This window comes from Colossoma macropomum, unplaced genomic scaffold (genome assembly GCF_904425465.1).
Source record: "Colossoma macropomum unplaced genomic scaffold, Colossoma_macropomum, whole genome shotgun sequence".
Taxonomy (NCBI): domain Eukaryota; kingdom Metazoa; phylum Chordata; class Actinopteri; order Characiformes; family Serrasalmidae; genus Colossoma; species Colossoma macropomum.
The window spans coordinates 318,810-338,269 of NW_023496030.1; the positions used below are offsets into that span (position 1 = coordinate 318,810).

At 38.2% G+C, this 19,460-nt stretch overlaps 1 protein-coding gene across 6 annotated transcripts in view; it reads right to left on the reverse strand.

Moving 5' to 3' along the window:
• si:ch211-285f17.1 (sickle tail protein homolog) overlaps positions 1–19,460 on the reverse strand; it is a 233,006-nt gene that overhangs the window by 73,794 nt on the left and 139,752 nt on the right. For 4 of the 6 annotated variants that reach the window (XM_036564672.1, XM_036564674.1, XM_036564673.1 and 1 more), the window contains 3 exons: positions 14,964–15,050; positions 12,956–13,169; positions 2,982–3,180 (listed from right to left, as the gene is read on the reverse strand). In XM_036564672.1, the coding sequence (XP_036420565.1) occupies positions 2,982–3,180; positions 12,956–13,169; positions 14,964–15,050 (500 nt within the window). Of the gene's footprint in view, positions 1–2,981; positions 3,181–12,955; positions 13,170–14,963; positions 15,051–15,877; positions 16,322–19,460 lie in introns of those variants that run through there. The other 2 variants (XM_036564675.1, XM_036564677.1) reach the window with 2 other exon arrangements.

A 19,460-nucleotide genomic window follows, 5' to 3' on the forward strand; every position in this document is an offset into this window, starting at 1 on the left:
TTGTTTTATGAAAAATATATGCTCATTTTGAATTTAATGCCACATTTCAAAAAAGTTGGGACACGGCAACAAGGGACTGGTAAAGTTGTGTAATATTAAAAAAAAAAGAAAAATACTAGGTGGTTAATTGGCAACAGGTCAGTAACATGACTGGGTATAAAAAGAGCATCTCAGAGAGGCTGAGTCTTTCAGAAGTAAGGATGGGAAGGAGTGTAACACTGTCAAAGACTGCACGGTCAAATAGTGCAACAATTAAAAAAAAATGTTTCTCAAAGTAAAATAGCAAAAAACGTGGGGATTTCATCATCTGTGGTACATTATTTTACTAAAAGATTCAGAGAATCCAGAGAAATGTCTGTATGCAAGGGACAAGGCCCAAAACCATAATTGGCTAGCCATTATCTTCTGGCCCCAAGGTGGCACTGCATTAAAAACAGACATCATTCTGCAGTGGAATTCACTTCATGGGCTCAGGAACACCTCTGAAAACCACTGTCTGTGAATACAGTTTGTCGCTGCATCCACAAATGCAAGTTAAAACTCTGCAAAGATTAAAGTATATGTGAACAGGACCAAGAAATGCTGCCACCTTCTCTGGGCCTGATATCATTTAAGATAAGACTGAGGCACAGCAGAAAAGTGTCCTGTGGGCCGACAAACCAAAATTTTTAATTCTTTTTGGAAATCATGGACACTGTGTCCTCTTGGCTAAAGACCACCTGGCTTGTTATCAGTGCAGAGTTCAAAGGTCAGCATCCATGATGGTACAGGGTTGCACATGGAATGGGTGACTTGCACATCTGTGAAGACACCATTAATGCTGAAAGATGTATACAGGTTTTTGCAACATATGCTGCCATCCAGATTATATCAGCAAGACAATGTCAAACAAAATTACAACAGCGTGGATGTAAAGTGTGCAGGTGCTGAACTGGCCTGCCTGCAGTCCAGACTTGTCACCATTGAAAACATTTGCTGCATAATGGAACAAAAAATATGATAAAGGAGACCCTAACTGTTAAGCAGCTGAAATCCCATATTAACTAAGAATGGAAAACATTTCACTTTCGAAAGTACAGCAGTTGGTCTCTTCAGTTCCCAAACGCTTACAGTGTTGTTAAAAGAAGAAGTGGTGTAACACAGTGATAAAGATGTCCCTGTCCCAACTTTTTTGAAACATATTGCCTGCATCAAATTTAAAATGGGCATATTTTTTTCAAAAAACAATGAAATTTCTCAGTTTCAGTATTTGATATGTTGCCTTTGTACTATTTTCAATGAAGTATAGGGTTTATTTGATTTTTATATTGTTGCATTCTTGTTTTACTTACATTTTGCACAGTTTCCCAACTTTTTTGGAAATGGGGTCCTTTGGCCCAGAGAACATGACGTCCATGCTTATTTTATACTCAAGCATCACCTCTTTTAAAATTTAACAACATTCCTATCATTTAACAGCATGTACTATTTGGGAGATATTACAGGAATCAATTTCAAAATGAGCATATATTTAAAAAAAACAATGAAGTTGATAAAACATAAAATATCTTGTTTTTGTACTGCTTTTGTTTAAATACAGGTCAAAGTGGATTTACAAATCAGTGCTTTGTTTTTATTTGCATTTCACATACTTACCCAAAGTTCATCGAAAAGCCCATATTCTGTTTCTTCATGTATTTAATTTTTTGGTATTTTTACGTAACTACTTTCCAGCCTTTCTTGATCCCTTAGAATTAAACGTTGAGTTGCTGTGTGACAGTGCTTTTAAAGAGTAATTTCAAAATGTCCACATGATTGAACTACAAAGATGTAAACAAAATCATTCAGAGTGGTTTGATGATTCTGTTGTAGAGACACTGACAGAAAGTGTCTTTACAGTGATGGCCTATATGGGACATTATATATATATATATATATATATATATATATATATATATATATATATATATAAAATCAATCAAGTTACCATAGTAACATCCCTCGGGTGATGGTAAAAGCTCATTTACCCTTTATATATCATTAATATTGTTCATTTATTGATTTATTTCTTGCAATAAATCAATAAATGAACCACAGCAACTTTCCCAAGGCAGTATTCCCATACATGAACATTACAAAACTTTCAAAACTGAACAAGGGATTCACAGAACAGCCAAAGAGAGAGCCAGAAGAGTGAAAATAAAAGTAGGGGAAAAAAAAAGAGATGCACATGCAGTCTGCGGGTCTGCTTGTTTAGTTTGGACATATAGTCACTCTCTTTGCAATTTCAAGTCATTTGTCAGTTTGTAGTAAAGTATGTCTTCAGCTCTGACTGTGATATCTGCGTTTCTCCATACTCATCCTCAGTTTGCGTTTACGCTATGCTTCTTGTGAGTGCATAAAAGCACAAGGTCTGGTCCAGTTTAGCAACAGTCTATACTGCGGTAACAGCAAACTCTGCCCTTGCAACAAAATGATAAGAAATTCTGTTAAAGACAGACATTACATGAAGATGCGCTCTATTAGGATTGTAAAAGCTGTGTAGTGTATGCTCAGCATAACATTTTTTTTAGAAACACATTTTACTGATTAAACACAGTCTGTGCTGCAGGCAGATATCATGCCTGTACTCTATGGTATGGTGTACATTATAGGACATTCTCACACCACAGTATCACAATTACACACTGAAAAACAACTTTGGTTTGGGGAAAAATGTAAAAACGTGCCTCAGCTCTTGTTCAACATACACAATGCCTTCAGAGGAGGAGGAAACAGGCTAAGCTAAGTGGCCACAAAGTCTCAGATGGTAAATTTTGTGTGACATTCACAATTCCTTTCTTTGGGCTCATGTTTTGCATAGCTTACCCAACCTCACTACGGTTGCAAAAAATAAATGCATTTGTAGGTGGAGCATGGAGATTCAAATTGGTGAATACCTTTTTAATAAGGTTATTCTTTATGAAGTCACACCCCTAACATGCCCATCAAGTGCAGCATACCTGACGTCACCGAGCTCGTAGTACATGTTCCTCATGTCGTCTTTGACGTAGATGGCCGTGCTGGGGGATTCAAGCATTTTCATGCTAAGCTGCTGAGGGAAGGCACTGACAAACAGAGCTCGAACTGTATCTGCACTTGTTATCTCATTAGGCATCCGAATCTGCTTCATATCATCACCATACTGCAGATACAATACACCTGAAAGAGAGAGAGAGAGAGAGAGAGAGAGAGAGAGAGAAAGAGAGAAAGAGAGAAAGAGAGAGAAAGAGAGCGCAGCACCCAGTTTATTACTTTCATTTTGTTTTACCTGTTTAAATGTGATTAATAGTGATGTCAAACAAAATAATTTATCATAATTTATCATGTTTTGTGCAGTTAATTAAATTTGTTCAATTTGCTCAAATTTGACCCCAAAGAAACATTTCAATGCATTTTGTTTTAGATATATGAGTGGACAAATGCTTCAGCAGAATGTATTTATTTCCATTAGTTTTAGTAATTCAATGACATTATTTTTGTTGTGTGAATGCTGAGTTCACATAAACGTGAACATAAAAATCATGAAATGGGTGAAAGCAATTTCACATTTTCATCACAGATGTCCATCAAGAGCAACAGTGGCCGCATGTTCCCATCCAAGAGTTTGGGTTCCTGCTTGTCTCTGCTGTTTAGCTTAAAGCTGCAAGATGTAAGATTCTTCATTAAAGTTGAAAGATGTAGTACCAAAACAAAGAGACAAAACCATGCTAAAATACAATGTGTGTGTGTGCTGCTGGGAGTCACCCTGTAAAGCCTGATACAATCATTTAAGGTATCGGGTCGGATTTCGTGGGAGGTTTTGGACCATGTCATATGTCTTTACATATTAATATTATTAAGGTTTAAAAAGAGTATTAAGGTTTAAAGAGAAGGTTCAGCTTGACAACAAAATCAACATTTTACTGATGATCAGATGTGACAACAGTAGATAATTCACTTACACCCTCGGAAAACATATCCTTTACAAAGTTTTGATCTGCTGATTCATCTGCTTGTGGAAAGCTTTCGAAGGACAAGTGACACTTCTTCACACTGCGAGCAAAACAATTTTTTGAAGATTATGGGTAAACAAGTATGATATGATCTGATGAACTGTGTGTGCAGTGACCAAGGACATGAACTATTAAGGTAATCAGTTCAGATTCAATGTTTACTATTAACATTAGCATTAAATGGCAAGGACCCAAAGGTGGGTCCAAAGTGTGATTACACATTTCTATAACCTAAGAATACCTCCACCAGTTTGCATTGTATTTCATGTAGTGACTGAATAATAGCCTTGTATGTTTTAGGCTTGGGACTGTAGGAGATTCCATACCTCACATTTTGCTTGTATATCCATTGCCCATTTATTTGTATGGTTTTATGTAGGGATGTTAATGATGAACAGATTAACATTTAACTGCCAAATACCTAAATGTTCAACCTTTCGTTTAAAAAAGTTTCCAATAAACAAGTGATATTTCAATGGGTGGGGTTTTCGTGTATATTGAGTTTTTGGAATGAATTTCGGTTTTCTTGAGATGCCTATTCTGCTGCAGGAGTTGATGGAATTGACTTTTTGAGTCCACTTAATGTTAACTGATAGCAACAAAGTTACTGATAAAGAGGTATAGCAGAGATTAAAACAATCCTAAATTTAGTTTACAGCAGTATCACAACTAGGATATTTAGCCATATGACACAAGGTAGGCCACAACTGTCTCTGTTTTTAAATGTCATATTGCTTCTGTTGAGTGTAGTCTTAAGCTGTAGTCTGCAAATGTGTTTGAAAAAATTAGATTGTAAAAACAATATCAAATAATAATAATAATAATAATAATAATAATAATAGTGAATTCAATAATAATAAAAAAAATCAATCAAATTAGAACAATTCAAACTGCAAAAGTGATGACAAATAAAATAGAGATAAAATAATAAAAAAATATAGTCAATAAAAAACTAAAAGTAAGTAAGTAAAAAAGTTGATAAAATATATACGAAGTATAATAAATTGTAAAACAAATCTAAAATCATATTAAAAGTTAACTAAAATCAAATAAAACAATTGTCAGCTGAGTGGAGGTTAAGTTTAAAACATTCATGTGATGCCAGTGAGCAAAGCTTTGGAGTTCCCTGTAATAAATTCCAGCTTACTGGTGCACTGTAGCTAAAAGCAGATTTCCCTCGGTTGCTCCCTATCTCAGCTACAGGTTGGCTGCGGTGTCGGTCGTCGTTAGGGGCTTGACGCGTACCACTTGACGGCAAATCATCATGCAGAGTTCCGGCCCTGGAGGAGGGACTTGAACTTTAAAAGCAGCCCGGCAAAGCTCGTGAGGAGGCTGGCGTTACCCCTGTGCTCCAAGCTGTTTTGGCGTGCTCCTTGTTGTAGTTGCTGTCGCAGACACAAAAGCTTTCTGTTCTTTCTGCTCGTGCAGTTTTGTGTATGTCTGCGATAGCTTTGTCTGTGTGTTTGTTCAGTTCATTTTAGCTTGTGTTTTCGTGCCTCGCACTGTTAATCACGCTAACCTTGCTGTTTATGGCTGTCTATGCTCTCTCTCTCCCTTTCTCTCTCTCATACGCTGCTTTGCTTTCTTGGGGTTCTGGACAGGTTAGATGGGCGTGCTCATACATTTTTACATCACATAGCTGCCCACTGTATAGACACCTTAGGCAAGGGGCGGGCGCCAACTCATGTATTTATGTTATGCCATAGGGAAGACTAGTGTAGATAGTTTTTTTTTTTTCTACTAGGTGAGGATTTCAATTAAAGAGCTAGGGTAGTTTTTTTTTTTGTTTGTTTTGTTAATTTCTTTCCTTTAGCGCCGTCCGGGTCCAGAATCCCACTCTTTTTGACAGCAAGCATATTTGCCGTTTTTTTTTCTGTAAATATTGTACATAGTATTGGAGGTTTCACTCGAGTCACAGCCTGAGTGTACTTTATCCTCTACCCCTAGCGTATAATAAATAAGAAAAGAAGCTATCCTATTTGTGTCTTGCTCCTTCCTGGTTCGTGCTGCAACCATCACATCTAAACCATGTGTTACTGACCCCATTATCCCCTAGACTTTCTTGTGGGGTCGTAACAATGGGTATACTAGGGGCAAGGAGTCTAAAGATTTGAGAGTAGTTGTGTATGCATATCTGTATCACATTGCCATAATCCAGAATAAACAGTCTTTTTCCTTGTGTGCACTGGTAAACACATTTTGCCTTAGTTTACATGAAAGCTTGTTAATGTGGTATTTAAATGTGCATTTGCCATCTAGCCATTTGCCAATGTATTTGTATCAACTGACAATGAAAGTGGCAATGCCATTATATATATATAATGCCGTTTTATATATATATATATATATATATATATATATATATATATATATATATATATATATTAAATACTACTGGTCGGACCTTAAGGGACCCCCTTAATTACCAGCAGCAGATCTGATTTATTTTGTCCCAGGGCCACACTTCAGAGAAATAATTTGTAATCCAGTTGGCACAGTGGTCAAAACCAATACTTTGCAGACTTTTAAAAAGTATGGAATAATTAACTGTATCGAAGGCTTTAGAGAGATCAATAAAAATGACTGCACAATGTTTAGTTCTATTGATGGCACTGAAAAGATTGTCTTACATGAGTGTAGCAGCAGAGACTGTGCTAAGCTTTTCCCTAAAACCAGCTTGGTAGTCCGACAAAACTGAATTTAGAAAAATGTCTTCAAGTGATCATTTACTAAGGATTCTAAGATTTTGGCTAAGCATGAAAATTTCAAGATCGGACAGTTATTAAGATCTGAGGCATCACCTTCCTTGTGGAGTGCTGTTTTCCAAATACTGGGAATTCTGCTTGCTAAAATAGATAGATTAAAAATACACGCAATGTGTTCTAAAATGATCTAGGTAGCAAACTTCAGAAAAAAGGGTTTAAACCATCCTCTCCTGTATCTTTTTAGTGTTGATGGTATTGAGGGCTTTAGGCCCTATACGGGGAGAGAAAGAGTGAACTGTAAAGACATCATGTTTACAGCATGGGCTGTATCTATTTTATTGAGAGGGGCTTCCACATTAGTATTATCAAATAAATGTCCACTAGCCGCAAACTGAGTATTAAATGCTTGGCAGAGCTCTCTCTGATGATCACTAATTAAGTTAAGGGTTGAAATAAGCACTGATTTGATTCTGAGTGAATTAACTGGCTCCCAGAATCTGAAGGTGTTTGAAACTGATTTTGTAAATAACTGGCATTCTGCTTTAGCTTTTTTGAAGTAGGAAGTACATCTATTCCTTAGCTGCCTGAAAGTAAGCCATTAGTCTCTTACCATTTCTTCTTGCGAGGGCCAACGCTTTACTTCCTGCACTAAGCAAAGAAGATATTTCTACTGAACCAGAAATTAGTTCTCAAATTCTAACATTGTTATAACTTCAGCGTGAATCGAGGGAGTTCAGCTAGACAATAGCTAGACAACTTCTTTAGGCTGAACAGGCAAATATATGTAATTGTTTTGATTTTGTGATTGCATAAAAATAATGAATTCAAAGCAAGCTTAGTTTCCATTAAAAAACATACATATTCCTTAGAAGTCATTAGAAGGCAATTGTGCCATACATTCAATTCACATTACATAAGTAAGTAATTATTCAATTACATATTTAATTGGTTTGTACGTAACACAGTGATTTACCATTACAGTACATTTATAGACAGGGTTGAGTCTACACTTCCAACTTTTTTTTCCATTTGTTTGATTTCTGTAAGAAACTATAAAAACATGGCAAAAATGAAGATGAAATGAAAAAAAAAAGATGTCTTTTCTTTCCGCAAATAAAGACCATACACACAACAACAACAACAGCAGCAACAGCAGCAGCAACAACTTTTCTTCAAATTCAATTCATAACAATAAAACATTTTCTTCAACTTCAGAAAACAAATGTGGTATGGACTGTTTGAAATTCACAAAGGAAAAAAAAAACAGGAACCCAGAAAGGCCCAATTCATGCAGCAAAACTATTTTTTTTCTATTGTCTAGCTGAACAATAGACTTACCCAAAGACAACAGACCTCATCTGTATAAAATGATCATGACACAAAGATAATCTCCATTAACGCAGCTAAACAAGGGCAGCAGCTTTAAGAACATATGGCCGTTGGAAGAGTGGAACTGCTGAGTGTCGTTCAGAAGCAGAAAAGTAGGAAACTTTATACTTATTCCATGTCTATGCAGTACAGTCAGATATGAAACACTCTTTCCGTTTTAGCTCTGTAATTCAATAATGTCAGCTTTTCACTGAAGATACATTACTTCTCTATGAAGTCTGTAGGAGAGTATTTTCTCTCTCTCTCTCTCTCTCTCTCTCTCTCTCTCTCTCACACTCTCACACTCTCACACACACACACACACACACACACACACACACAACTGGTTTTCCAGCTGCTGCTCATTTAAACCGACCAATCAGAGCTTTTGGGGTCAGTGAAGCCTTCTCTTTCAGCCTGTGTGTGTATGCGTGTGTCTGTTTTTGTACATTTTCAGGACAAAAAAATAAATCCAGACTTTGTAGCAAAACCATAGAAAACCAGGCTTACAACAAATACATTTTCACAATTTATTTATTATTTATTTATTTATTGTATATGTACTTCACAAGAGAGGGTAAAAATATTGTAATAGAAATAAATGTAAAAAGATTTCATATCTAAATATTTTAGGACATTTCTATTGGTCTGTTCATCATGAAAACACAACATAAAGGGCAGTTGGCATTTTTGAACTGTGTCAAAATGAACACAACAAAAATGAACATGGAGATTCAAATTTTTCAGTTAACCTTTGGATTATGTTAAAATTTAACGATGAACAGACCAACAGAAATAGTCCAACCATGTACACCACTCAGGCATAACATTATGACCAACTCCTTGTTTCTGTGCTCATTGTCCATTTCATCAGCTCCACTTACCATATAGGTGCACTTTGTAGTTCTACAATTACAGACTGTAGTCCATCTGTTTTTCTGCATACTTTGTTAGTCCCCTTTTACCCTGTTCTTCAGTGGTCAGGACCCCCATGGACCCTCACAGAGCAGGTACTGTAGTAATGCTGCTGGAATTTTTAAACACCTCAGTGTCACTGCTGGACTGAGAATAGTCCACCAACCAATAATATCCAGCCAACAGCGTCCTGTGGGCATCGTCCTGTGACCACTGATGAAGGACTAGAGGATGATGATGATTAGCTCATACTGTACAGCAAGAAGTGAGCTATCGTCTCTGGCTTTACATCTACAGGGTGGACCAACAATGCAGGTGCATCTAAAAGAGTGGACAGTGAGTGGACACAGTGGTTATAAACTTTAGCAGCACTGCTGTGTCTGATCCACTCGTACCAGCACAACACACAGTAACACACCACCACATCAGTGTTACTGCAGTGCTGAGAATGATCCACCACCCAAATAGTACCTGCTCTGTGAGAGTCCATGGGGGTCCTGACCACTGAAGAACAGGGTAAAAGGGGACTAACAAAGTATGCAGAAAAACAGATGGACTACAGTCTGTAATTGTAGAACTACAAAGTGCACCTATATGGTAAGTGGAGCTGATAAAATGGACAATGAGCGTAAAAACAAGGAGGTGGTCATAATGTTATGCCTGATTGGTGTATGTATATATGTTGTATATAAGTATATTGATATTAATTGTACATATCACCCAGTACCTGCCTTTCTTAATCAATATGTCATTGAATTAAATCAAGAATGCTGATGACGGAATTTAATACATTTATGCAATGGATACAGATGTGAAGAAGAAATCTGGGTTCCTACCTATCTTCTAACCAACCCACAACAGCTCAACTGGTTTTTTGAAAACAAGAAATTCTTCTTACTTTTTTCCTGCATTAACGTTTGCTGGCATTTAATTAGATGTTCTATGGTGTTTTCATGAACAGAAACATACATACTACCCAGATTACCTGGAACAGACAAAGACTTTTGCACAATACTGTATATGGATCATTCTATGGAACTGGTTTAAAGTCAGAGCTCAAAACATGTTGCAGACTTTTAGCAGACTTCAGACTAAAATCCTTTTGCTTTGAGTGACCCTGTGCCTTAATAATGATTATTTCATTAAAACAAACGATTTAACATTCAACACTACACCTAGAAAACTTTACCAATTTTTTTTATCATTTTACCACAACTAGCAAACATAGCTTTAAACAGTTATACACACATAAAATTATGTTATGTACACACATTTTAAATTATGAAAACACAAAAAGCTTACTCAACTGCAGAATGTGTTATCTAAATGCTCATCATCTGGCCACAAGGGACAGGGATGCAGTCTTACTTCTTGCTCTAAAATACAGGGGTGTGGCTCCACATATGAAGTAAAACTCAGAGTGACATGAAAGTGTAGTGACATGAAAATGTGAGGGCGCATTTTTATAAATCTTCCGACTGCACTTAGAAAATAAATAATTCGAAGTTGAAATTTAAGGGTCGGGGTATGGGACAGCCACCTACCAATAGAAAGCATTGTATAGATGGATTTGTATATCAGGGTTCAATAACAACAATTGCCCCAATGCTCAGGGCAAGTAAAACGCGACATCAGGACAGCAGCATAAAAAATGACTTGCCCGGTTGGGCAAGCTCATGTTGAGGGGGGGGTGCACAATATGTTAACAGAACAACGTAACTGGGGCCAACGTCACTTCACTTAAATATATAGCCCCTCGCTATGCAAAAATGGTCTTATCCATTTTTGCATATCCAGTGAAAATAAGCCAATGGCATTATTTGTTGACAAATGGCATCAGAGACGTGCAGGAAAATGTCAGCAAAGCACAAATGCAAAGCAAAGAGAGTCCGCAGTTTCATTCCCTAATGGAAAACTCAGACTTCTCTGTACCTGAGATGTTCTGTAAACTTTGTAGGAAACATCCTAACAAGGCAGATAAGTGTTTTTTTCTGTCTGTACTACAAAACTTTTAGAAAACGTTCGTCTGACTGACAGAACAAGCCTCTGTGTCACATGCATGTATAGCAGTGAAAAAAGCCGGTAGCGTGTCTGGGCTGCTCGACATGTGCATATAAATAGATGAGCAGTGAAGCAGATTCCAAGTTGACTAAATTAGTAAACAACAGCATATCACACAGTCAAAAGGGAAAAACCTTTTACTGAGTATCCACATGAGATAGACTTTCAAATTAAAAGTGGACCGGAACTGGTAGCCTGCACCGTACTCACATGGTTTGCGGAAGGTAATATTTGTTAACTTATGCAAACACTAATGCTAACTTTATTGATAACTTTAATGTGAATGTATTTATAATGAAACAGAAATACATTCGGGGTAGGAATTTGAGCAGTTTTGTTAAAAACATTGTGTCAATCCATGGTGATCTACAATGTATTATGAGAATCTTGACTGAAAGAGCCCCAGTCGTCCAGCTTTTATTAGCGTTCTGGCTGATGCCTCTACTCAGCACATAAGACCTTAAAGTGGTGATAGTCAGGTCCTTAAAGGATAGAGAGCCAATAATATACACGTTTGTGGCTGTGGAGGAGCTGCAGCACACCGCTGCTTTTATAAAACCTTTGCTTATTTACAGCAAAAAGAAAATTAGTTCAATGAAAGTATATTACACACTTATTTTAAGAAAAAATAATCTTAACTAAATATATTAGCTTATATGTGCTTATTTATATTTACACTTTAAAATACAAAAGATTTATTTCAGACAGAAGAAATTTGAGTCGGGAAACTTTCAGGTCGCTTGCCCAACTGGGCAAGTTGGTAAAAAACATAACGCTGAACCTTGTAAATATTTAGCTTATTACTATCTCAATTAATGCCTTGGGTTTAAATAGATCATTATAAATATCCTTGTAAATATCAAGGATTTTTTTTTTGTGGGACCGCAGTTTGAACTCATTTGGTAGAATGGTCCACTTATAGGACCAACTGTTATTACATATAGATACTTACACAACACATATGTATACTTCTATATACTTACACAATACAAAATACATACGGAACATACAAATATAGATAATTACATATATGTCACAGATGGCACAATACGCCTTCCAGCCCATGTTGAAACTTGAGTGTAGGCTGATACAGATATGGTACTTTTTCCTTTAAAAAATTGTATGCTTTAACTAAAAGGCTTAAGGGGGGAGTGTTAGCACCCATGGCATGGGTAACTTGCACATTTTTCAAGTTACTGAAGAAAGTTTTCTGTGTGTGTATTTGTGTGTGTGTGTTTGTGTGTCCTTAAACCAATGTCTCTCTCATAATATGTGCCTGTATGTGCATAAGTACAGGCTATGACTCCAAGCTCTGGAATTGCCAGAGATTCCACAGGCTGGATGGAAAATGTCAGAACTTCACCCCTACAACTTCAAACTCACTTAAAAGACACAGAAACTAAATCAAACATGTACAAAGCTTTTACAGGGAGATTGAAAAAATGGGAAAAAATTACCGCATGAATAACCTATGGACCCTGGATTTTGGAAAACTTTAATTAAATACACTGTAATTCAAAAGCTGTATTTAAACAGCAATTTGATTGCAGAAAGACTTTCTCCAAACACCCTGAATGCAAAGAATTCCCAATTAAAAGAAATATGAAACTGGCAGGTATTATCTGCCAGTAAATGGCTGTAAATGACTGTTTTTAACATATGTTTTAATGTGGTGTCACTTTGAATGACAGTGTGTGTCTCTGCATATTAAGACAGCAGCAGGTTTTAATCTCAAGCTGCCAATTAAAAAGTCTTAAGCAGTCTAGGCAGAAGGCTTCAACAGAATTAGCAGAAGTTGAAACTGAATACCAGGGTGTGCGTGGGTGTGGATGTGTTTGCGGGTGTATGGGTGTGTGTGTGTGTGTGTGTGTGTGTGTGAGGGTGTGCTCCTACCGAGTGAGCGGTCCTTTGTCTGGTTGGCGGTGCGCACCACGGGCAGGCTAGCCCGGGAGCGTGTGCCACGGGTGAAGCCCAGTGGGGCGTCACATTCGGACATGACCTCCAGAGCGTCCAGTGAGGAGAGGGAGCCCTGCTCCAAATGCTCCCCAAAAGAGGGTATGGGGCTGGGGCACAGGCACGCTGCTGCACCCTGCTTAGGGCTCCGGCTCTGGAGAAACAACAAAGAAGGAGATTAGAAATATAAGAGCTTCGACAGCCATCACCAAGCCTGTTCTTTCAGACTGTCTATTTAAATGCAGAGAAAGGTCCAAACAAATAAATAAATAAATACATACATTTCATTCTCTTCCCACAATAGGCATGTGCTGGTATAAAATATGTTATGGTTTACTTTATTATTATATTTTTTATATAGGTTTTTGCTGTTATAAAGATATGTTCTTTAAAACAGACAATATGCAAATATTTACACTACAATAATCATTAAAATAAATGATGTCCCCATAATAGTGCTTACTTTGTATCATTCTTGTACAGGACTGTTAACAGTTAGGACTGGAGTTGAGAAGCCTCCAAGTTTTTTTCCACACTGGTTTGTGTCTACTCATGAATCAGTTTGGCTGATTTACTCAAAAGAAACTTGTCAAAAGTCCATGTACTTATATGGTTTGTGTCTACACATAAACTCCAGACAACATAGCTTGTAACAGACATTCCAATATTTCAACTTAATGCCGAGGTACTGGGTTCGCCTGTTAGCTCATTAATGTAGCACTCTGCCAAACTGCTTAGGTTAAGTTCAAGATGCTTTCATACCTTTTATTGATTTTAGTGATCGTTTACAAGCTCTGTTCAGAGGAAGGACTATATCCCATGATTAGAGCTGGTCTGCATGTCTAAGAAATCTCAGGAGAAACTGCAGCTTGTTTAACTGAACTGCAGTGATGGTGTTTCAAAACGTTACAAAAAAAACGTAAACGTTTAATGCGCGAAATACCAAATTACCCTACACCAGCACATGTCTACTCGTGAATCAGTTTGGCCTGTTTTACTGGTCAAAAGTCCATGTTAATAGACAAACACCGGTTTACCTCCAATTTCACTTGGAATAAAAATGCAACAGGCAAAACAGACTTGTGAGTGAACACAAACGTGTGAATGCATAAATACATTTTCAGCAGCAAGCAACATACGTCAGTCAAAATCACCCAAGCCACAGACAGCTGTCAAGTCTAGCAACTTCAGCAGTGTTGTGGTCCAAAATATACTGTCCAACTGTCAGTTCACACTCATGTATGACTTTAAAACAATAGCATGCTGGAGTTAAAGCAGTAATAGGGACTTTAAGCAACAACGGCAGCAGGGACGGCTTTGGTGGCCAAAAAAAGACGTGCTTACAACAGCTTATTGTAGTGGCTAAAACATTAGCTTGATGTCATGAAGGTGAACTAGAATACACCTAGCAAGAATCAGCATGTGACCCAAACTGTCATGACATTAAACATTGTAACGTATGTCAATTACAGGCAACAGTAACATGATACTGTTAGACGACTGTACAAAGTCTATCACGACAACTCCTGACAGCATAGGACATATGCCAATGACATGCTTATGACAAGGTTATGTCAGTGTTATTTAGCATGGTTTAAGTAAAGTATTACCAGACAGTGAAAGACTCAGTTAAATCGTTATGGAAGAGTTGTTGCTTAATGACTTTAGTTCCATGCGGCTACAGCATTATTGTAAATTTATTTCCAGTAACTGTAGCCTTCTCTCCAAATGCTGATGCTTAATGTCCCTAAAATCTCTTTTGGGGGTGCTACATATGGAATGCATGCTATTGTAAGCAACTAAATTCAATGCTTTTATAAACAAATGATCCGCCTTTGATAGGAAAGCCCGTAGTCTCAAATTATACACACGCTGTAGGTCAGTTGGGAGAAACAAACATACAGGTTAGCTGGAATGCATGTATCTCATTGTCAAACCAAGTACTGACTCGGGATTGATGAAGTGATTCGATTTTTAGCAGGTATCTCTGAATGTTAAGCTCACAGTGAAAGGAAGACAACATCCCCTGCAAACACTATGCAGAGACAAAAAAAGAGAGAGAGAAAGAGAGAGGACAAAAGACACGTTCACTGAACAAAAATAACATGAACAAATCATTTACAATGACCACATCAGGGTGCACTGTGGGCCAAACAAAGATTTTAATTCAATAAATGAACGAAGATTATTTTACATTTAGCCTCTTGAGCTACAGTAAGTAAAAATATCATCACTATCATGACAAAACCTTGTATGTCAGAAAGGCTAACTACAGGACAATTGGGTAGCTAAGAGTATAATTCAGTTCCAATCCAGTACTTCTAATATTTTCACAATTTCCGCATAACTAAATGGCTAATATTAGTGTAGCTGGGGGCTGAAATGTATTGTTTTAGAGGACTTGTATTATGACAACCAAATTTCCACTGCAGCATTCCTAGGATGCTTAAAGTCTCGCGTGACTGGAGTAAAGTAGCGTTTGGCCTCATGCAGGGCAGCAGACAATAGTAGGCTGGGAGTAAGCCTTTTTTAAAGGTTGTTTATTTCTAAGTTATGGAGGATAAGTTTTTTCTTGCTTTGTGAATAAGTGGGGACAGCAGCAAGGATGTTGTAACTACTGGCGAAGTAGGAGCTGCGTGTGTCATGTTGCACAGGTATGCCACCTTCATGGTAATGAGGTGGGAGGGGGGCTAATAGCATTGATGCTCTCAAGAAGCATACCTGCTTTACAGTAACGCATTGGGACAAATAGCGTACTTGTAGAGATAGTTCATTGCTAGTAGTGAGAATGGCTGTTTTCCAAGTTCTAGCTCAAATATTAAAGTATGTTTTCATTTTTAGAGTGAACTTGGATTTTGTCACCTTCTTTGAGGAGAAGGTTGATAGAATCCACCAGTCTTTTCCAGTCATCTCCACTCCTTCCAATAGACCTTGTTCTCTCGTTCTGAACCCCCAAAACTGTTTTGCTTCTCTTTCCACAGATGATGTCCTACAACTGATCAAATCCAGTAATCAACCACCTGCCCACTGGATCCCATCCAATCCACTTTGCTCCATTCAATCTCCATGGATCTACTGCCCTTCATCACTTTTCTCGTAAACAGCTCCTTGTCATCAGGTCAAGTTCCATCAACTTTCAAGGCTGTAAGAGTGCTTCCCATCCCTAAGATCCCCATGCTTGACAGCTCTGATGCCAACAACTACAGACCGGTATCACTCCTTTCTTTCCTTTCAAAAATTCTTGAACATGCAGTCTATAATCAACTGTCTCTCTTTCTCACAAAGAACCAGCTCCAGGACCCCAACCAGTCTGGCTTCAAACCGGCACACTCAACAGAAACTGCCCTTATAGCAGTAAGTGAGAAGCTCCAGGCAGCAAGATCAGCCAAATTGTCGTCTGTTCTGATTCTTCTTGACCTCTCAGCAGCTTGTGACACGGTCAACCATACAATCCTTCTGAATGTCCTCACCAACCTTGGAATCACTGGCTCTGCATGGAAGTGGTTCAAGTCCTATCTGGAGGGTCGCTCTTATCAGATAGCATGGAGAGAGTCCACATCCGCTCCATACAGGCTCTCCACCGGTGTCCCACAAGGCTCAGTACTGGGCCCTCTTCTCTTTTCATTTTACACTTGTTCTCTTGGTGATGTAATATCCTCTCGTGGCTTCTCTTATCACTGCTATGCCGATGACACTCAACTAATGCTTTCCTTCCCACCTTCTGACACACAGGTCTCCAGTCGCATCTCTGCATGTCTGACTGACATCTCTTCACGGATGGCAGCTCACCACCTGAAGCTCAATCCTAGCAAGACTGAGCTGCTATTAATCCCTGCAACTACAGCTCCTCATCATGATCTCGCCATCTCATACGAGAACTCTGATTGTTCCGAATGAAGATGCAAGAAGTCCATCCAGAATTCAGCAGCATGGCTTGTCTTCAGTCTTCCTAAGTTCAGTCATGTGACTCCACTGCTGCACTCCCTTCACTGGCTGTCCGAACAGCAGAGTCTCTTGCGGTCTTCAAACGCAGACTGAAGACACATCTCTTCTTACAGCACTTAAGTGAGCACTGAGATAAGTATTTATTGTAATGTATTGTACTGCACTTGAAATGTATTGCAATGTGCTGTGTTTAAATTTCTTCCTTTTTCTCTAGGTATCAACATGGGCTTTTAGCAATATCTGAGCTCAGGATTAGCTTTCTCTCTAACCTATTTGTAACTAGCAAAGATACTTTCTCTAGGTAGACAAAGCACTTTTGTAAGTCGCTCTGGATAAGAGTGTCTGCTAAACGCTGTAAATGTAAATATATATTGTTGGTTGAATAATTAGCCTTGCTAATTATTGCTCCAGAGTAGAATCTGGGGCCCACTAGCATGAAGGGGCTATTGCCAACAGTGACATTAGAGGCCACAGTAGAGATGCATCAATACCATTTTTTTCCAACCAAGGACGAGTAAATTTCTTTTAGTACTCGCCAATACTAAGTAATACCATACTGAGAAACCTACTTAGAATTAAGTAGTTGTTATTGTAAATAAGAACAATGCACCTTGACAGTAAAATCATTAAAATCTAGCTGATTTTAAATGAACAGCATTAGCTAGCTATGCTATATTATTTAACGCTACCTTGGGTCGAGAAGCTCTGCAGTGGAGAGGAGTGAGTGTAGACCCACATCAAAAAAGCACAGCTGTAGTTTTGCTCCCTATCTGTGTCTTTCAACAACAGTCTCTGTAGCTCAGTGACAGCAGGAATCACATCTGAAGCTAACACATCCATGGAGCTCACGTGGAGTTTCATGTCTTCTTATAGACTTTTGTTTGACGGTTGAGCTGTAGTTGAATGTCCTGTAAAGCCAGACATAACACTGTGTGATTTTAGAAATCTTGTTCTAACAGACCATCGTGTACAGACTACGATTGATATACTCACACTGTACAAAAGTGCTCAGTCCACACTACATGAAATGTAGCCTCTACAGCAGAGGTCTGCGAGGGACTGTCTTTTTAGTCCGGCTCCCGCAGAAAATCTGAATCATTTCTCCTGCTCCCACGTCACGAATTACATACAGAACACCTTATTTAACAAATGGCTTATTTCACTGTATTTAGCTGCACGGCATGCAGGAAAAATATTCTCAGAACACCTCTGCGCTTCAGTGCAGCATCTGGGACTCTGCCGTTTTGCACGCGCAGCCTGCGTGAAAGCGCTGACCACTTAACATGGGCGCTGAAATGAAAAGTAAGACTTTCTGTGTCAATCACACCATGCAAAAGCAGTATGTGTGAATCAGGCCTATAACAATTTGCGTATGGTTCACATGAACGGTTGCTTGAGAACGACTTTTTTCATTTTAACCCTTTTACTGTTACAACCCCATTTCCAAAAAAGTTGGGACACTGTGCAAAATGTAAATAAAAACAAAATGCAATGATATGCAAATTATTTAAACCCTATAATACATTGAAAATAGTACAAAGACAACATATTACATGTTGAAATGGAGAAATTATATTGTTTTTGAAAAATATATGCTCATTTTGAATTTAATGTCAACAACACGTTCCAAAAAAGTTGGAACAGGGCAACAAAAGAGTGGTAAAGTTGTGAAATGCTGACACCTGGTGGTTAATTAGCAACAGGTCACTAACATGATCCCAGAGAGGCTGAGTCTTTCAGACGTAAAGATGGGGAGGGGTTCACCACTCTGTGAAAGACTGCATGATCAAACAGTGCAACAATTCAAGAATAACGTTTCTCAATGTAAAATAGCAAAGAACTTGCGGATTTCATCATCTATGATACATAATATCATTAAAAGATTCAGAGAATCTGGAGAAATCTCTGTATGCAAGGGACAAGGCCAAAAACCAGTATTTGCTGGCAATGATTTTTGGGCCCTCAGGCAGCACTGAATTAACAACAGACATCATTCTGCAGTGGACATCAATGGAATCACTGGAAATCACTTAGCTTGTTATCAGAGCACAGTTCAAAAGCCAGTATTCATGACGGTATAGGGGAGCATTAGTGCACATGGCATGGAGGACGTACACATCTGTGAAGGCACCATTAATGCTGAATGATATATACATGTTTTGGCAACATATGCTGCCATCCAGATGACGTCTTTTTCAGGGAAGGCTTTGCTTATTTCAGCAAGACAGTGCAAAACCACATTCTGCATGTATTACAACAGCATTGCTCCGTATTAAGAGTCCGGGTGCTAAACTGACCTGCCTGAAGTCCAGACCTGTCACCCATTGATAACATCTGGCGCATTATGAAACTATCAAACTGATGAGCAGCTAAAATCCTATATCAAACAAGAATGGGAAAACATTTCACTTTCAAAACTACAGCAACTGGTCTCCTCAGTTCCCAAACGCTTACAGTTTGTTAAAAAAAAGAGGTGATGAAACGCAGTGGAAAACATGCC